General features: G+C 37.6%; 1 protein-coding gene across 1 annotated transcript; it reads left to right on the top strand.

Moving 5' to 3' along the window:
• The first annotated feature begins 8,647 nt into the window (after positions 1-8,647).
• On the top strand, positions 8,648-12,429 carry LOC107822320 (proline transporter 2-like). Its single transcript, XM_016648850.2, has 7 exons — positions 8,648-8,904; positions 9,373-9,597; positions 9,719-9,813; positions 10,204-10,393; positions 10,575-10,699; positions 11,210-11,425; positions 12,033-12,429. The coding sequence occupies exons 1-7, from the start codon at positions 8,805-8,807 to the stop codon at positions 12,408-12,410; spliced, it is 1,329 nt and encodes a 442-aa protein (XP_016504336.1). The 5' UTR covers positions 8,648-8,804; the 3' UTR covers positions 12,411-12,429.
• The last annotated feature ends 7,952 nt before the right edge of the window (positions 12,430-20,381 follow it).

Here is a 20,381-nt window from a genome sequence, read left to right as displayed (position 1 = left end):
TGACATTAAAAGTTGGTTGTTGCAGAATATCGTGGGTTAACTAGCACACAATCATACACAAAGTAAATAGAGAAGAAAAATCAACACAAGGATTTAACGAGGTTCGGCCAAGCCTAATCCTCGGGGCAAAAGCAGAAAGAGTTTTTCACTATGAATGAGAAAAGAAGCACAATACAATCTATAGAATCCCCAACTACAACCCCTATATATAGATCCCAAAAGGTTCCAAACATATATGAGAAAGGTTTCTCAATTTGACAAGGACTATAGGTTTTCCTTTTCCAAATCTATTAGGATAATGGGTTTTCCTAAACCTATAGGGACTATGGGTTTCCTAAAAATACAAGGAAATAATTCAAGCCACAAATAACAAATCTTCCTCTTGGCTTGAATTCTCTTCATCAACATGAACAACGTCTCTCTACCTTGCCCTCAGCCCTCGCAAGGGCTCTATTGAGTACTACACACACCAATCAAGTCTAGGCAATGCCTAAACTTGTTGGCCGGGACTGCCTTGGTCATCATATTAGCTGGATTATCATGCGTAGACATTTTCTCCACTTTAACAATCCCCTTTGATATAATGTCTCGAATAAAGTGATGTCTGGCTTCAATATGCTTCGTCCGCTCATGAAACAACTGATTCTTAGTAAGATGAATGACACTTTGACTGTCACAAAAAACTTGTGTCTTCTTCTGAGCTAGTCCAAGATCACTTACCAAGCCTTGTAGCCAAATAGCATCTTTAACTGCTTCCGTAATTGTCATATACTCAGCTTCTGTGATAGACAAAGCAACGACAGACTGCAAAGTCGCCTTCCAACTGATGACACTACCAGAAAGAGTAAAAACATAGCCTGTCAGAGATCTTCTCTTATCCAAGTCCCCTGCATAATCTGAATCGACATAGCCAACTAAGGATTCACTCAACTTGTCTTTGTAAAAAGTCAAGCCTACATCTGCAGTACCCTTCAAGTATCTCAAGATCCACTTCACCTCCTGCCAATGTTCTTTACCAGGACACGCCATGTATCTACTCATAACACTAACAGCATGTGAAATGTCAGGGCGAGTGCAAACCATAGCATACATAATGCTGTCACACCTCCTTTTTGCGCGCCCTCCCCGAAGGGTTAAATGCGCGAGAGAGTTTTTCCAATTTAAGTGACAATATTCGAAATGGGATTATTTATTTAATTCAGAGTCGCCACTTGGGAAAGGTTTGGCTTTTGGTGTCCCAAGTCACCGGTTTATCTTGAATCCCAAATCGAGGAAAATATTCGACTTTTCCAAATGAAGTCTGCGAACCAGAAATTCTAAGTAAGGAATTCTGTTGACCCGAGGGAAGGTGTTAGGCACCCTCGAATCCCGTGGTTCTAGCACGGTCGCTTAAATTGTTATAATGGCTAAATATCTGATTTAAATATATGTTATGACTTACGTGCTTTTATTAAGTTTAAACCGCTTTTATTATTATCATTTATTTTTATAGAATTGCAACGTCGTGAAAAATGCGTTTCGAACCACGTCACAATCCATGCACCCGTGGTCGTCGACACATTTTGACTCCGTTGAGATTTAGATTTGGGTCACATCAATGTGCACCCGTGTTTAAGAAGGTTAAATTATTAAAGGTGCGCCTAAAGCAACTAGCGTATTGTTATTTTGGGGAAGGCCGTAAAATTCGCTTAAACGGCCTGTCCCGAATTCTAAGTGTTTTAATATATACATTTAGAGGGCCCCGCAGCTTGTGCATTTTTTGTTTGTCGAGGCTCGTCTCATTCTATTTATTTAAAGGAATTTGCAACGTCATGGAAATGCATCTCAAACCACGTCACAATCAATGCACCCGTGATTAGAGACATATTTCGATTTCGTTGAGATTTGGATTTGGGTCACATAAATGTGCACCCGAGTTTAGGGAGATAGCATTATTAAAGGCGCGCCTAAAGCAAACTAGCGCATTATTATTTTTGGGTAGGGCCGTGAAATTTGCTAAACGGCCCGTCCCGGAATCTAAGTATTTAAGACATATATTTTGTGAGGGCTCCGCAATCTGTACATTTTTATTTGGCGAAGCTAGTCTCGTTTTTTATTTATTTATTTATTTATTTTTAAAAGGATGCCATTTTCATGCTTTTAACAATACTAAAACTCAAAGCCTCTTTACCATTAAAATCCCATAACTTGTTAGAAGTTTTTTAATAAAAGGAGTTTAGCGAATGAGTGTTTCGGGAGTAGTAAGAGCATGTACTAATAATAATTTTGTCTGAATGACCTAAGCAAGGAAATGACGAACAGATTAATGTCAAACTCGTGTCATAGAACAATTAGTCCAATTTAATTAAATGACATCGGATAAACAAAAATCACATAACGCAAAATGAGCAAAAATGAAAACATAAGCAGAAAATTATCATACCAATTTCTATATTGCATCTTCGAACATTTAACGTAACATTTCCTTATCTAATACTTGAGGTTTACTAACCTTTGAACCTCGGCAAACTCAGGACGACAAACAGTGTCTCCTGCGGAACTCGAACCTGACCTCGCTCGACGAGGAACAACGACGAAACCTCAGAACAAACTCGACGAACCGGACCTCGACTCAGCTTTTGGACTTTGGACTGGAACTCGACTTCAACACAAGGTCGAGCAACTCACCTCCATGAACTCCGGTTCAACTAGTGGCGTGAGGATAGGGGAAACAGCCGCAGGGCTGCTTGGCGTGAAGCTGATGGACTGTGGGGTCGACGGGCAGTGTTTATTGGCCGGAGGCGTCGCTGGACATGGGGACGACGAACAGCAGTGGTCGTTGGGGTAGTGACGCCGTGAGGGAGTAGTGATGCGACTGGTTTTTGACAGTAGGGCCGAGGGTTATGGAGGCCTGGAAGAGAGAAGGGTGACGACGAAGCTGGTGGCGACGGTAAGGTCGAGGGGGCGGTGACGGGCCTGTTTGGTGTTGGTGTTTGGACGTGAGGAGATGGTGGTTTTGACGGGAGGTTAGGTTGTTGCTGTTGGTCATGGTGTTGGGGGAAGGTGACGGGCCTGTTTGGTTGTGACAGTAGGTCGACGGAGGGAAGGTGACGGAGTGGTCGTTTGGTCGTTGGTTGGACAGTGACGACGAGGGGGGGGAAGCTGGAGGTTGACGGTGGTTTTGGGTGTAGGACTGGTTGTTTTCGTGGTGGTTTTGGGTTAAGGTTGAGGGTGTAACGATGGTGGCGATGGAGGAAACCGGGCTGGTTTCAATGGAGGGAGCGTTAGGGTTTTTCTTTTCTTTCGTTCTTCTTCCCTTTTTTAGAAGAAGAATGTACAGTCGTCCCCCACTTTCTTTCCCCAGTTTTCTTTTTAAAAATCCCCCCGCGTGCCTTTGTAGCTTTGGCCAAGACAACGGACCCCACGTGTGTAGGGGTCCAAGATTCATGTCCCCCATGCGCGGTGGGGTTCCCCGTGTATGGGATTCCGTCCGTGTTCCCCACGCGTGTCCCCTCATGTGTGGTGGACTCGGATTATTATGGGCTAGGTCCGAAATTAGGCCTAAAAGCGGGTAATTTGAACCCGAATATTATCCTTTTGCCCGGACCCGATTAAGAACACGACGTTGTTCGACTAATCCTATGTAAGCAAAATAACTACAAAAAATAAGACTAATATTTAAACAAAACTATATCTTTTTTAATACATTTTTTCAAGATTTAAAATAGCTACAAAATATTAATAAAACTATTTTTTTGTAATTTTCGTTTTTATATAAGGATAAAAATATAAAGTAATATTTTTTGTATTTTTTAAAAATTAAAATGACTACAAAACAATAATAGAACTATATTTTTGGTTATTTTCGAAATTATATAAAGTACAAAAGTAGAGTGCAATTTTTGTATTTTTCGAGTTTATGAGAAATACACAAACTAAAATTTATACATATATATTTTGTAATTTTTCTTTTTGCAACGAAATAAAGTAAAAATAGTTAAAATGGCTATATTAGACCCAATTTCACATATTCACGCTAAAAATGTGAAAATTCTCGGGGAGGGTCAAAAATCAGGTGTCTACAAATGCTGCCTACAACACTCGAATATGGAACACTAGACATCTGTTCCATCTCCTCGTCTGTTTTTGGTGACATGTCTGCAGACAACTTGAAATGGGAAGCAAAAGGAATGGACACAGATTTAGCACCTATCATATTAAATCTCTTGAGGACCTTCTCAATATAGGACCGTTAGGGACAACATCAGCTTTCCAACCCTTCTATCTCGAGTAATTCCATCCCCAATATCTTCTTTGCAACACCTAAATCCTTCATCTCAAACTCCTCACCTAGTTGCTTCTTCAATCGGGTAATATGTGACATGCTTTTAGCAGCAATAAGCATGTCATCCACATATAGCAACAAATATACACTAGAGCCGTCTTCAAGCTTTTTATAATACACACAACTATCATATGCACTTCGAGAAAATGCATTTTGAATCATGAATGTATCAAATCTTTTATACCACTGCCTAGGCGACTGTTTCAGACCATATAAAGATTTCTTAAGCAAGCAAACATGATTTTTCTTATCCTGAGTAATGAATCCGCGGGTTGACTTATATAAATCTGCTCATCCAACTCACCATGCAAAAATGCAGTTTTCACATCTAACTGCTCTAGTTCTAAGTCATGAAGAGCCACCAAAGCTAGTAAGATCCTGATAGAGCTATGCTTTACCACTGGAGAGAATACTTCATTGTAATTTTATCCCCTACCTATGTGAAAAACCTTTAGCTACTAACCTTGCCTTGTACCTTGATGCTTCAACCCCTGGATTGCCCTCTTTTCTTTTGAAAATCCATTTGCAGCCTAGTACCTTCTGTCCCTTTGGCAATGGAACAAGCTTCCATGTCTGATTCTTATAAAGAGACTCAATCTCTTCACTCATAGCACCAACCCACTGATCTGTTTCTGGACTAGAAATAGCTTCTTTATAGCTATTAGGCTCAAGCACATCAATGGTCTCTGCAACAGACAGAGCGAACTCCACAAAATTAGCATATCCAAGAAAATTACCATCAGCTACGTTTGCAAACCTTTGTGGTGGATTGATCACTCTCTTCTCTCTGCCTGTTGCAATGCTATAGGGTTGTTGCGCAGGTGCATCAACATTATTGTCTTGATCAATATTTTGCACCTCCTCTACTTCCTCTACTTTAGAACTACTGGGCTGAGCTAGTGGAGATTCAATTTCTAGCTCTACGCGGTCACTGACACCACGATCTGTTTCTGCTATTGCCTTCTCCCTCTGATAGTCCAGTGAGGCAGATTCATTGAATGTTACATCCCTACTGATAATTAGCCCTGGAGTTTTTTGATCTATGCACCACAACTTATAACCTTTCACTCCAGTTGCATACCCTAGAAATATGCACTTCTTTGCCCTCGGCTCAAGTTTTCCATCCCTCACATGAGCATAAGTAGGACAACCAAATATCCTTAAATTTGAATAATCAGCAGGCGAACCGGACCATACCTCAAAAGGAGTTTTGAACTCAATAGCTGTGGATGGAGATCTATTGACCAAATAACAAGCTGTATTGATTGCTTCAGCCCAAAAATCTTTGCTAACACATGAGTGTGAAAGCATGCTTCGTGCCCTATCACAAAACATTCTATTCATACGTTCTGCAATACCATTTTGTTGTGGTGTTCCGACACAAGTGCGATGTCTCACTATGCCCTCCCTGCTGCAGAAATTATCGAACTCAGAATTGCAAAATTCCAACCCATTGTCAGTTCGAAGACGCTTAACTTTTCTTTCTATCTGCCTCTCAATCATCGTCTTCCATTTAACAAATGTCAAAAATGCCTTATCTTTTGTTTTCAGAAAATACACCCACACCATCCTTGAGTAATCATCAATCAAAGTCATAAAATACCTGGCACCACTCTTGGAGGGAACTCTGTTTGGACCCCACAAGTCAGAGTGTATATAATCTAACTTGTCTCTGGTCTTGTGCTCGGCCTTCTTGATGAACTTTATCCTTGTCTGTTTACCAAACACACAATGCTCACAAAAATTCAAAGCTTGATTTTTGTACCCATTCAGCAAATTCTGCTTACTCAACAAAGACAATCCATTATCACTCATATGGCCAAGTCACAAGTGCCATAACAGAGACTGATTCAGATCACTTTTCCCAGAAGCTACAGTAGCTTCCCCTTCAACTACACTGGCCTGAAGATGATACAATTTAGAATGTAGTTTACCCTTCATGAGTACCATGGAGCCTTTACACACTTTAAGTATTCCATTCTCGGAGTGAAATTTATACCCTTGATCATCCAAAGTCGAAAGAGAAATCAAATTTCTCTTTATCCGAGGAACATGCCAACACTCAATGTTTCTGATGATTCCGTCGAACATTCTCAATTTGATGTTACCAACCCCCTCTACTGGTAATGGATTATTATCTCCTATATAGACAGTTCCACTCATTTGTTTGTAAGTTGCAAACCAATTCTTGTGTGGACTCATGTGGAAAGTAGCACCAGAATCAAGAACTCAAGAATTTTGCCCATGACTAGAACTCACAGCACAAACTTCCCCTACATAATCACTATCATCAGAATTATTGCCAGTGTCAACAATATTTGCCGAATTATCTATTTTCTGCTTCCCTCTTTTCTCCTTCAGCTTAGGACAATCTCTCTTGTAGTGACCTTGCTCCCCGCACTCATAACAGTTTTACTTCCTTGCTCTAGACTTTGATCTTGAGGTTGCCTTTTTCCTGTTAAAGTCTTTTGTTGTGTTCTTCCTCTAATCACAAGACCCTCGCCCTCAATTCTGTTGTCTGGAAAGCTCTTTTTCAACTCTTTAGATTTTAGTGCATTACTAACATCTTCTAGTGAAATGCTATCTTTCCTATATAGCAGTGTATCGGCAAAAGTATCATAAGACTGTGGTAAAGAACATAACACAATCAAGGCCTGATCCTCACTCTCAATTTTGATATCCACATTCTTCAGGTCCATTATAATTGAATTAAACTCATCAAGGTTAGTTTTAACAGGTGTACCTTCGTTCATACAGAGATTGTATAACCTCTTTTTCAGGTAGAGGCGGTTTGTCAGCGATTTCTTAGAATACAAATCTTCCAGCTTCTTCCATGCCGTTGCTGCAGAAGTTTCTTCAGCAATTTTCTGAAGAACGCTATCTGTAACGCTCATGAAGATCGCACTCAAAGCTCTCTCCTTCAGGTCTTCCTTCTTTGTCTCTTTCATATCTTCAGGAAAATCAGCATCAATTGTTTTCCATAATCCTTGTAATACCAAGGACGATTTCATCCTAATCTTCCATAGACTGAAACTAGAACCTCCATCAAATTTCTCTACTTCGTACTTTGTTGAAGATGATGAAGACATCTTAAATCTAAATTATGTGTAGAAACTCGAACCTTGCTCTGATACCAATTGTTGCGGAATATCGTGGGTTAACTAGCACACAATCACACACAAAGCAAATAGAGAAGAAAAATCAACACAAGGATTTAACGAGGTTCGGCCAAGCCTAATCCTCGGGGCAAAAGCAGAGAGAGTTTTTCACTATGAATGAGAAAAGAAGCACAATACAATCTATAGAATCCCCAACTACAACCCCTATATATAGATCCCAAAAGGTCCCAAACATATATGAGAAAGATTTCCCAATTTGACAAGGACTATAGGTTTTCCTTTTCCAAATCTATTAGGACAATAGGTTTTCCTAAACCTATAGGGACTATGGGTTTCCTAAAAATACAAGGAAATAATTCAAGCCACAAATAACATTGGTATTTGGAACTTGTTTGCTCGACTAATTCAGATTCGCACCGTGTAAAATCTATTAATGGGAACACACTTTCTCCTGAGAGCTTCTCCATTCTTCATGCTCGAACTTGAGATTTCTAATTAAGAGTAGAGGGATCACAACCATCCCTCCATATCCCATGGTGGTAACTTATCAATTGTTGTTAGTTGTTACTAATGCTTTTTGAACACAGAAAAAGATGTATTTTAAATTCTTTCTTTTACAGCTTAAAATAAAATACATGTTAAAAGTGGGAAAAGAAAATGAATTCTTATTCTAATGGTTAGATGAGATGTTACCATCAGTTTATCAATAATGACATGGGAAATAGTAGTTAAATTTTCTATTATGTTTTTTTATTGTGAATCATAACTAAAATGTCTTCCAGCTGGAATATATAAGTATTTTTTTTTCAAAAGTATTCTCCAATGTATTGATCACTCTGTTAATTTAAGTAACATAATTTAACTCAATACGAAATTTGAAGGAAAAAAAATAAAATTTTTTGAAATTTTTGGATTTAATCGTACCATAACATCTTTGTAATCTATAAAACTTCTCATTAAAATTAAAATAGAAAGCCTAAGTTAGGTTCTTAAATAGAAATGTGTCATTTTTTTAAAAACTAATAAAGAAAGCGTGTCCCACTGAAGCAGACGACATATTTGTTGCCACCCCCAATAAATTGATATCAGATTGTCTTCTTTCTGTGAACGAATCTTTAATACTAACCTAAGCAAAATAACTGAAAAGGTGAAAGATAACGACATAAACAAGCACCCCATTACTAGCCAATCATGGGACAAACAAGTGGGACAGTTGCACTCCCAAATATTTCTGCAAAAAATAGAAACTTTATTATTTCTGTGCAGAATTCAAAGAATACAGAGGAGAAGTGCCATAGAAGAAGAGGCTATAGATTTAAGTGTATTTTGCTTTGCTCTTAGCCTTTGTGATTCTGTGAAAGATGTCTAAGACTCCATTGAACCAACCCCTTCTCCCAAAAAATCATACTGATGACAAATTGGCTATTGATAATCCTAATACTGCCCACCAACTTAGTAATGGTCTCTTTCTCTTTTACTCTGTAATTCGTAAATTCTTGTTTCCAATTTCCATTCATCTTCTTGTTATTGTTAGATTATGTACAGCAAGTTTGAGCGCACCCACCTTCAAAATGTATATTCAATCTGTCCCATTTTATATGACACTCTCTCCTTTTTAGTCTATCCAAAAAGAATGAAACGGACCATTTTTATAAATATAGTATTATTATGTCCCATGTGATCAGATAGTTTAGTGTAGAATTACTAAAAGATTCTAGCTGCTGAATTGAACCATTTTCCTTGTAAAATAAGTTGATTTTGTTGGCAAAACATTGAATCTCTTACTAATATTGTTATCTACAATCCCATTAAGATGTGTACGAGGAGAAGAAAACGGAGACAAGAACAAGTACTCTATAATTTAATATTTGTACAGTATGATTCTTGCCTTAAATCATGTGCTGATTTCACCTGTTGGGGAGACTGCAGATTCATGGTTTCAGGTGGGAATTGTTTTGGGCACTGGTGTCAACAGTGCTTTTGCTCTCGGATATGCTGGAATAATTATGGTTCCTCTAGGTTGGATTGGCGGTGTGGTTGGTCTAATTTTATCATCAGCTATATCGCTATATGCTAGTACTCTTATCGCTAAGCTCCATGAATACGGGGGAAAGAGGCATATCAGATATAGAGATCTTGCAGGATTCGTATACGGTACGCATTGCTGAAAACTTATCAAATACATAGTCAAGTTTGCATTTCAATTGATTTTCTCCTTTGCGACTTATCTGGTTTTGATTCCATTGGTCTTAAAATGGGATTTTGGCTGCTGCAGGACCGACAGCCTATTCGCTTGTTTGGGCGTTACAGTATGCAAATCTGTTCTTGATAAATACTGGTTTTGTCATTTTGGGCGGACAGGCCTTGAAGGTAATTTGCTCTGTAACTTTCCTGGTCTAGAAGGGGAACCTTGGAGCAACGGTCAAAGTTGTCTCCGTTTGTTCGAGCCGTGGAATTAGCCACTGATGCTTGCACCAGGGTAGGCTGCTTACATAACAACCCCTTGGGGTGAGGTCCTTCTCCGGACCCTGCAGACCACGGAAAATGTGTTTTGTCAAGTATAAATGCAAGTTTCATTGCTTTGCTCTTCTTGCTTTATATGATATGAGCTTGAAGAAAGAAGTGAGGATTCATAGCGCCGACCTAAACTTGCTTAGGACTCAGGCGAAGTTGTTGTTGTATAGAAATTCTCACTTCTTTGATTTTATCTTTAAGCTTCATCGGCTTTCTGATGGGATGATTCCAATTACTTGATTGCAGGCTTTCCATATTCTCTTTAGGGATGACCATCAGATTAAACTACCATACTCCATTGCACTAGCTGGATTCGCCTGTGTCTTTTTTGCAATTGCTATACCCCATTTGTCAGCTTTAAGGGTTTGGCTTGGGTTTTCAACATTCTTCAGTCTAGTGTATGTTTGTATAGCATTTGTGTTGTCTCTTAAAGACGGTATGCCTCTGATTCCTTAATCTCTTGAGTCAAATGCATTACAATTTTCAATGCATGCACACATTGAAAATTATTCCTTTCTGCTGCATTTGTTTTCCTTTCTGTTGTACCTTGTTGTTGGAAAATAAAATTGATCACGTCTCAGCGTGTGTTCATACTTTCTAAATATCCTGAATTGCAGGTCTTGAGGCACCTCCTCGAGACTACAGCATTCCAGGAACCAAAAGTAGTAGGATTTGGGCAACAATTGGTGCTGCTGCAAATCTTGTTTTTGCATACAACACAGGAATGCTTCCAGAGATACAGGTAGCTGACCTAGAAATTGATAACTTTATTATGTATATGATCTTTTCGGTCAACAGCCTGTCTTATTATGAAGTCAAAAGTAGTGAATTACCTGACTTGAGTTGATAATTCAATTTTGTGTGATAGTGTGCTGACTGTCCGGAGGGAAGCCTTGGCATAGCTGGTAAAGCTTTTGTCATGTGACCAGGAGGTCACAGGTTCGAGCCATGGAAACAGCCTTTTACAGAAATACAGGGTAAGGCTGCGGACAATAGACCCTTGTGGTCCGGCCCTTCTCCGACCCCATGCATAGCGGAAGCTTAGTACACCGGGCTGCCCTTTAGTGTGCTAACTGTTATAACCAACTACACGCTTTCAGTTCCCATTAAGTTATGAACGAAGGATGACAATTATAGATACTTTCTCTAGAGCATTGTAAAAGTCTTATAGTCGTTTCCTTACATACAGATACTTTTGAATTTGTTATCTCCATTGTTGTTAATTCTCACATCTCTTGTGTCTTTCTTATAGGCTACTGTAAGAGAACCTGTTGTCAAGAACATGATAAAAGCCCTTAACTTTCAGTTTACTTTAGGCATTGTTCCAATGCATGCTGTTACTTACATTGGATATTGGGCTTATGGATCCAATGCATCTTCCTATTTGCTGAACAATGTTTCCGGTCCAGTTTGGTTGAAGGGAATCGCTAACATTGCTGCTTTCTTGCAAGCTATCATCGCGTTGCATGTAATTATCACTCTGCTCTTATCTTAGCTCGTTCAACTGAACCTATTGCTCTCTGCTCGATCCATAAGTGCATATGCAAAAAATTTATGCTTGTCAGACCTCTCTATAACAACTTCTCTATAGGACAGTCATTCATTATATAAGCCAAGTTTTTCTAGGAACTGATTTTTATGTTATGTTATAATATATATCCTCTACAACAACATTTCATTATAGCAGCCAAAAAATATTAGAACAAACAAGGTTATCATAGGGAGGTTTGACTGTATGACAGTCTTGTTTGTTTCGAGGCTGTTATAGAGAAATTTGACTGTATATTTACAATCAAATCTCTCTATGACAGCCTCGTTTGTTTCAATATTTTTGGCTGCTCTAGTGAAGTTCTGTTATAGAAAACATATATTATAATATAACATAAAAATCGGTTCCAAGAAAAACTTGGCTTTTATAGTGAATGATTGTTATATAGAGATGCTGTTATAGAGAGGTATATACTAGACTCATTATGAACTTACCACTATAAATCTAGATTAGTGTTTGAGCATATACCTGCTATATCTCTACTTGTGTTTAGCATACTGAATGTTGATTCTATATATGATTCTAGATATTTGCGAGTCCGACGTACGAGTTCTTGGACACAAGATATGGAACTAAAGGGAGTGCACTGGCTATCAAAAACTTGGGATTCAGAATTATTGTTAGAGGTGGTTATATAGCCATTACAACTTTCCTCTCTGCTTTGTTACCTTTTCTGGGAGATTTCATGAGTCTAACTGGGGCTATTAGTGTATTTCCACTCACATTTATACTTCCAAATCATATGTACCTTGTTTCTAGGAGAAAAAAGTTGTCATTATTACAGAAGAGTTGGCATTGGCTTAATATTTGTTTCTTTAGTTTTATAGCAGTTGCTGCATTAGTAGCTGCATTGAAGCTTATTGCAGTTGACTCTAAAACTTACCATGTCTTTGCTGATTTATAATTTTATCTTTCAGCATTGAGGGGGTGATGTTCTCATCTTTTGGGATCGTTTTATGTAAATGTAAATTATTCAGATAGAATAACCTCTTCTGATTTTATCCTCAAAAAATTGTAAATATTTATATTGAGTACCATTATTTCACCTTGCAATTTAATTTAAGATTTCAAGTTTCAAGCAAGTAGTAATTGCAATCTTAAGTTTCTACCTTAGAAAAATATCCAATACAAATACAATTATAAAAGTCATCCAATTAAAATTTATTTTTCCTAAAGAATTTAAAACTTTTATAAAAGATTATCCAAATTTCACCTAAAACATTCAAGAAAGTAAAGCATACCACTGTAAACTATTCCTCAGTATAATTTGAACACTGGAGCTCTCTTTGTGAACTAGCCACTTTGATCATATGGACTAGACAAGTTGTCATGCTTGAGGACATGTGCAAAGACAAATTAAACGCAACAAATTGGAAGAATAAATCCTTTTACTTTTCCCATGTGTGACTCAAATTGACACAGTGGTAAGGCAAATGAAGCTATCATAGATGAGAATTGCAATTCTTTGTTGGACCATTAATGAAGGAAACAATTTTTATTTTTTTTGAAATTCTTCACAGCACAATATAAAAGAGATGTACATAATGTTAAAAACTGTGGAGGTAACAAGTACGACTAGTATAAAGTATAAACCATACGGAAGGTTGTATAATTAGCCAACTTTCCAAGTAATATAGATCCGAGTGGTGACTCTTTCATCCTAAAGGTACAAGATTCCAATCTCTTCCCTTCTGGAATTAAATTATACTGCCTATGTTCCAATTTATGTGGTTGTGTAGAAAGAAATTTAAAAAAGATTTTTTTTTTCCTGAAATTTTTCGTTTAAAATAAGCCATAGATATTTGTATGACCATGAATTATATCATTAATGGTAAAATGAGAATTTTAAAGTTAAATTATTTCTAAATAAGCCTTATATATTATATGACCATGCATGGGTTTTATACCTTTCACATGCAGACTTAAGATGATTCAACTCACTCTAGCACAATATGCTGGAGTTTTTTGTAGAAGAATTAAACAGCAATTGTACAACAATTACTTGACTGAAGATTAGTTGACTGTACTTAGCTGACCATGGTTAGTTAGTTAGTTAGTTAGTTAGTTAGTTACTAACAGTGTTAACTAACTTATGTTAGTGGGGTATTAGTTAGTTGATTTACAGTTGTCATTCATTAGATTAGAGATGTATATATACAGCCTTATAAGAATAGCACGTGGAGTAATGAAAATTGAAGCTCTGTTCTTCTTTGTTTTTGCTTCTTCTTAATTTCTTCATCTTCTCCGTTGGAGTGCATGTACAGACAGCTCAATTCACCAATTCATGAAGATTTAACATGGTATCAGAGCCCTAATTGAGTGAATCTAGGGATTTTTGAAGATCGAGAGCTTCCTCAGGTATTTGTTTGGTGAATTTTGAGCTTTTCTACCAGTTTTGTGCCCTAAATCCTATGGCGATAGATGATACTACTGCGCCAAAATGTGATTGTGATTGATCACAATCACTCTCTGTATTTGCATGCTTCTAATACTCCAAGCTCGCTTTCCATCAGAATGCTTCTGATCGGAATGGAGAATTACACTCTATGGCAACTGGCCATGGAAGTTTCTTTGCTCACCAGAAACAAACTAGGTTTTATTGAAGGAACAATTACAAGAGACACTTATGGACAGAATTTTGTTAATCACTGGGATCGTTGCAATGCTATAGTAAAATAATGGATAATGCATAATGTTAGCCGAGATTTGCTTAGTGGAGTGTTATTTCGTTCTAGTACTCATGCAATTTGGGAGGATCTGCGAAAGCATTTTGATAAGGTGACAACTTCTCGTATGTTCTATCTGTATAAGGCAATTTTCACATTAACACAGGGAACTTCTTCTATTTCTGTGTATGATTCTAAATTGAAGGACCTATAGGATGAGTATGACTCATTGATGCTGCCTCCTTCATGTGAATGTGCAAAATCTCAGGAGTATGCTAATCAATTGCAATATTAGCGCTTATTACAGTTTCTTATGGGGCTTAATGATGGATATAGTCAAGCACGCAGCCAAATTTTGATGAAATCTCATGTTCCTAATGTTAATCAAGCATATGCGATGTTGCTTCAAGATGAGAGTCAAAAACTGGTAGTAGGAGGGCACTGTGTGTTGACTGAAAACATGGAACCTACTGCCCTATTTACTACTAAGCAATATGGTTAGAAGCAAGGGAATAAGAATTATAATCTGGAATGTGAATACTGTCACACAAGAGGCCATTCCAAAGAGAATTCCTTCAAGTTAATGAAATGTGACTTTTACAACATGAAATGACATTTGATAGAAAACTGTTATAAAATCATAAGATATCCTTCTGATTTTAAGTAAAATAGGAGAGATGTTTTTTCGAGTGGAAATCTAGCATAATTAGATGGATATGCTGCTCCTACTCATCATCCAATTCCACTTATGACAGCACCAGTTTTTACACCTGAACAGTACTCTCAAATCCTCAATTTCTTGAATAAAACTTTAATTGGTGAACCTAGTGAAAACATGGCAGATATTTCTCTATCTGATTCTGATTCTAATCCTACTTGGATAGAAAACACAGGGGCTACTAATCATATGACAGGTAATGAACGGTTGTTGGTTAATGCTACTAAAGTAGGAAATTCAGCACAGGTTCAAATGCCTAATGGAGACTCTACTCAAATTACTCATGTAGGAAATTGCCACTTGACAGGAGGTGATTTCATTAAAGATGTTCTGTGTGTACCAGCATTTAAATTCAACATCTTATCAGTTTCAAAACTGACTAAAGCTTTGCAGTGCTTTGTTAGTTTCTATCCTGATTTCTTTATCTTCCATGACCTCTTCATTGGGAGGGTGAAGGGGATTGGTAAGAAAGAAGAGGAACTCTATATCTTGAGACCAAAGGACAATGCTGAAATCAAGGAGCAGATGAGGTCTTTGGCAGTAAGAGGGATCACAGATTCAGAGTTGTGGCACAAGAGGATGAGTCATGTACCTATGGCAGTCTTATGAAGAATATCTACTTTGAACAATAAGTGTAGCATTACATTGGACCATTGTAGTATATGTCCATTGGCTAGGCAAGTTAGATTACCATTTCCTCATAGTAATAGTGTTGTTGCACCTTTTGAATTGATTCATATGGATGTTTGGGGGCCTTACAAAATTTCTACTTACAATGGCATGAACTACTTTCTTACTCTTGTGGATGATTTCTCTAAATGGACATGGGTTTTTATGATGCGTGTGAAGTCTGATGTCTCTACTTTGCTTAAATCTTTTATAGCCATGAATTTAAATCAATTTGTAAGGAAAATCAAGGCTTTTAGGTCTGACAATGGGTCAGAGTTTTTCAATAATATTTGTGGTGAGTTGTTCAAGTTACATGGGATAGTTCATCAAAATTCTTGCCCTTATTCTCCTCAACAAAATGGGGTTGTTGAGATGAGACATAGGTATACCCTTGAGACAGCTAGAACTATCAAATTTCAGGGCCATTTGCCATCCAAGTTCTTGGAATATTGTGTAGAAGTTGTTGTATATATAATTAATAGAGTGTCTTCCACTATTTTGGGGAACAAGTCTCCATTTTAAGTGTTATACAACAGGTGTCCTTCATTGTCTCACTTGCGGGTAATAGGGTGTCTTTGTTATGCAACGACACTACCTAAACAAGATAAATTCAGTCCTAGAGCTACTTATGTGCTACTTGGCTATGGAACTTTTCAGAAAGGTTACAAGCTATATAGCATTGAGCACAAGGCAGTCTTCATTAGCAGAGATGTTCTCTTTCATGAGAACATATTTCCCTTCTATTCACAGGCCATAGAACAAAACTTCTCTTTTCCAGTTATATCCATCCCCTCTGCTACACTAGAAGATCTTGTTCCCATTCCATCATATGTATCAAACCAGCCACAAGCAATAGATTCACCTGAAATAGAAGTCTTTGATATTGCAGAATCAACTCCCCTCACTGCAAATTTATCTCCTTCTACTTCTGTACCTATTCTCGATTCAGAGCTACCACCAGTTACTAATCTAGACACACCACATAGAAAATTTGGAAGGGTGTCTAAGCTACCTATTTGGTTGAAGGATTTTGTTGTCCCTGGCAAAGCTGCTGCTGCTTGTCTCTATCCATCGTCTAATGTTGTTAACTAGGATACTCTGACACCAAGGTATCAAAGTTTACTCACCAAGTTTTCTACTAATATTGAGCCTAAGAACTATGCATAAGCTGCCAAAGATCCTAGATGGATTGAGGCTATGCAAGCTGAATTACAAGTTTTGGAAGCTAATAACACCTATGAGGTGGTACCTTTGCCTAAAGGTAAAAAGGATATTGGTTGTAGGTGGGTGTATAAAATTAAGTATAAAGATACAAATGAGGTAGAAAGGTTCAAGGCAAGATTAGTAGCAAAGGGTTATAGTCGGCAAGAGGGCTTAGATTACCAAGAAACCTTTTCACCCGTAGTTAAAATGGTAACTGTTAGATGTGTTCTAGCTATTGCTGCAACCAAGCATTGGAAAATCCATCAAATGGACATCTATAATGCTTTTCTACATGGTTATTTGAATGAAGAAGTGTACATGACTTTACCCCAGGGTTTTCACAGTTCTAAGGGCTCTCAGCATGTTTGTAAGTTGTTTAAGTCTTTGTATGGACTTAAGCAAGCTTCTCGGCAGTGGAATCTAAAATTAACTTATGTTTTACTGTCATATAGATTTGTCCAAAGTCATTTGGATTATTCTCTGTTCACGAGATAGTCTCAGGCAACGTTTGTCATAGTGTTGGTTTATGTCGATGATCTCTTGATCACAAGTGATGACTCCACCATGATCCTCGAAACTAAGGCATGTTTGCAATCTAGTTTCAAGATCAAAGACCTTGGTGAGCTGAGGTACTTCCTTGGGATCGAATTTTCCATAAGCAAGGATGGCATTGTTATGCATCAGCGGAAGTATGCACTTGAACTGATATCAGATATGGGCTTGGCTGGAGCTAAGTGAGTTGGTGCTCCCTTGGAGTTTAATTTGAAGCTGACGTCTTCAGAGTTTGATGCATATGTTGGGGTGACTGATGATGATCTTCTTGATGATCCTAGTATATATCAGAGACTTTTAGGAGGGTTGTTATATTTGACTAACACACGCCCAGACATCAGCTTTGCAGTTCAATGTTTAAGCCAATTCATGCACTCACCTAAGGTCTCTCATATGGAAGTTGTTGTACGATTGGTTCGTTATATCAAACAGTCTCCTGGAGTTGGGATCTTTTTGTCTTCTGCTTTTTTTTCTTGTTTAGTTGCTTATTGTGATGCTGATTGGGCATCATGTCCAAATACCCGCAGGTCTGTTACAGGGTACTTCGTTAAATTTGGCAATTCTCTCCTTTCTTCGAAATCTAAGAAGCAAAAAACTATCTCTAGAAGTTCTGTCGAGGTAGAATATAGGAGCTTTTCCTCGATAGTTGCTGAGCTTGTGTGGTTGCTTGGATTGTTTAAAGAATTGCATATGAGTATTCAGTTACCTATCTCCTTATATTGTGACAGTAAATCGGCCATCCAAATTGCTGCAAATCCTGTTTTTTCATGAACGCACCAAGTGTTGATACCCAATTTTCCCTATGTATTTTATACCCAAAATATTTTTAAAATAGCATATATGTGCATATATAAGCACACCCAAGAGTTTTGGTATTTTTGTGATTTTTAAACCAATTTATTGCCTATTTTAATACCACAAAAATCCAAAATCATTCCCAAAATTATCATTTTTGATGAATAACTTATTTAATTCTCATATTTACACCAAAATATAATTAATATGATTTTTGCATATTTTTACAAATTTATTCGGAATTTCTAAAGCTTAATTGCATGAAATTGCAATTATGGCCTATTTTTTTAATTAACTGCGTTTTATAATTATAAAATTGTTCCAGATATTTTTAGATTAATGTTTATATATTATCAATTAGTGTTGTTCTTTCAATTTATTTTAAAATTATTTTTTAACTATGTTAATTAATTAAAAAAAGGAAAAATGGCTATTTAAAAGCTGGCCCATTTCCGTTTCAATTTTAGCCACAATTGAACCTCAATTTTGACCCCAACTCAGCCCAATTAGATGGCCCAATTTTTACCCAACCCAAACCCAATTAATCTAACCCGCCCGCTTCACATCTTTAAATCTTGGCCGTTGATTGTTTTAATCAACGGCCCTCGTTCTTTCTTTCCTTTTTTAATTCCGCCCCATCCCCTAACGCTAACCATTTCTCCAAAGTAGCCGCCCCCGAATTCTCTCATCCTCTCAAATGCTCTCTAACACTCGAAACCCTTGCCGCCTCTATCGTCGTCCCCGACTAGTTCTCACCGGAGTCCACGGCTTCTCAGGTCATGGACGGCCTGTGCTCTCTTCCCTTCACTCCCAAACCATGATTATTCAAGGTTCTTCGAGGATTCGATCTTCAACAGGCTTGTTCAGGTCCTCCGCTGACCTGAGTTCCTTTGGTTTCTCCGGCCCAGTTCCGGCATGTTCGAGCTTTGACAAGGCTTAGCATGGCCCAGACTCGTTCAGAGACCAAACCATTCCAGGCCTTCTCGTCTCTAGGGTTTCCGAGAAACCCTAAAAAGCTTGATTTGAGGTTTTTCTTTCCTTATTTTCTTAGATCTGTAGCAGATCTATGCTCTATTCGATGTTTTAACGATTTCCCCTAATTTTCCCTATTTAAAATTAGTCTGTTCAAATTAGGGTTTTCAAAAAATCCTAAAACGATTCTTCTTCTTCTCCTTCTTTCTTTATGTGAATCTGTGTGTTCATGCCATGCTTTAGGGGTTTTCGTTTGTTTCTTATGATTTGTTGTTAATATGCATGTCTCTCTGCCTTTGTTCTATTACTACTTCTACTGATTTTTCTATAAGCATGTTTATACGTCTATCTTGCCTGTCCATTTACTATTTATGGTACTGAAAGTGTTTACTCTTACTGGATTTATTTGAGTTATTGAACTTACTTCTTTTACTACTTCCTAAACTTCTATGGCATCTCTTATCTCTTCTGAACTGGTTGAGTTTTAGTTTGCACTCTACTGCTTTCGATTGCTACGTATGTCTGTGTATTTCCTCAGGGAATTCTAAAAGAGTTCCCCAGGCTTGTTGAGTTTGCCTTCTCTTTTTGTGTGTCCTACTCGGACTGAAACCTATTTGGGGATTTTGCGAGCTTTTGGTTCTAGGGTTCTACTCTAGAAACCCTAGGCTCTCAAATTTGTGTTGAGTTCATAGACTGAACTGAAACTTGCTTTCCTTTTTTACTTATGATTCTAAAACTGTTTATGCCAATCTTTCTTTCTTTCTTGATACTAGCATGCTTATATACGAGGGTTTTTTTTTTTTGAATTGATACTATTAGCTTGTGATTGATTTCAATCTCCTTTTACTGAGGCTCGATTGATTTGCTACTGCTTTTTTACAACTTAGCCTCTTCCCTATTTTCCTGACTAAGTTCATTTAAAGCTTTTAAAACATTCCGGCTGTTTGATTACTTTGTTTCCTTATTCATTCAAAACCGTGTACTATAGTTTCTTACCTTAAATAGACTCTGTATGAACCTACCCTTTATTATGCTACTCTGAAAGGTTTTCATTATTTTCCTTTCCTTAATTACTCACTCTCGTTTGAAATCAAATCCCTTTGACTAAGGGAGATTTTATTTGATTGACTGAGATTTTATTTCCTTGCCTTCTTGTCTACTCGTTTTTGCACTATAAAAGCTCACAGCTCTCACAAGTTCTAACAGAATTTTTTTTTACACAAACACTCAAGATGACACAAGTTCAATACTTTCTCTACTACTGTTTTCTCTGCTTCTAATACTGAACACTTTGCTCTTC

Source organism: Nicotiana tabacum, chromosome 11 (assembly GCF_000715075.1).
Source record: "Nicotiana tabacum cultivar K326 chromosome 11, ASM71507v2, whole genome shotgun sequence".
In the NCBI taxonomy this organism is placed as follows: domain Eukaryota; kingdom Viridiplantae; phylum Streptophyta; class Magnoliopsida; order Solanales; family Solanaceae; genus Nicotiana; species Nicotiana tabacum.
The sequence above is the reverse complement of the archived record's forward strand: the minus strand, read 5'-3'. Positions and strand labels throughout refer to the sequence as shown.

Bases quoted from the DNA above. Each gene is read 5' to 3' on its own strand.
- LOC107822320 (XM_016648850.2), top strand. From the start codon at position 8,805: ATGTCTAAGACTCCATTGAACCAACCCCTTCTCCCAAAAAATCATACT. The intron at 8,905-9,372 runs GTCTCTTTCTCT...GGGAGACTGCAG, and splicing joins TGCCCACCAACTTAGTAATG to ATTCATGGTTTCAGGTGGGA. The intron at 10,394-10,574 runs GTATGCCTCTGA...CCTGAATTGCAG, and splicing joins TGTGTTGTCTCTTAAAGACG to GTCTTGAGGCACCTCCTCGA.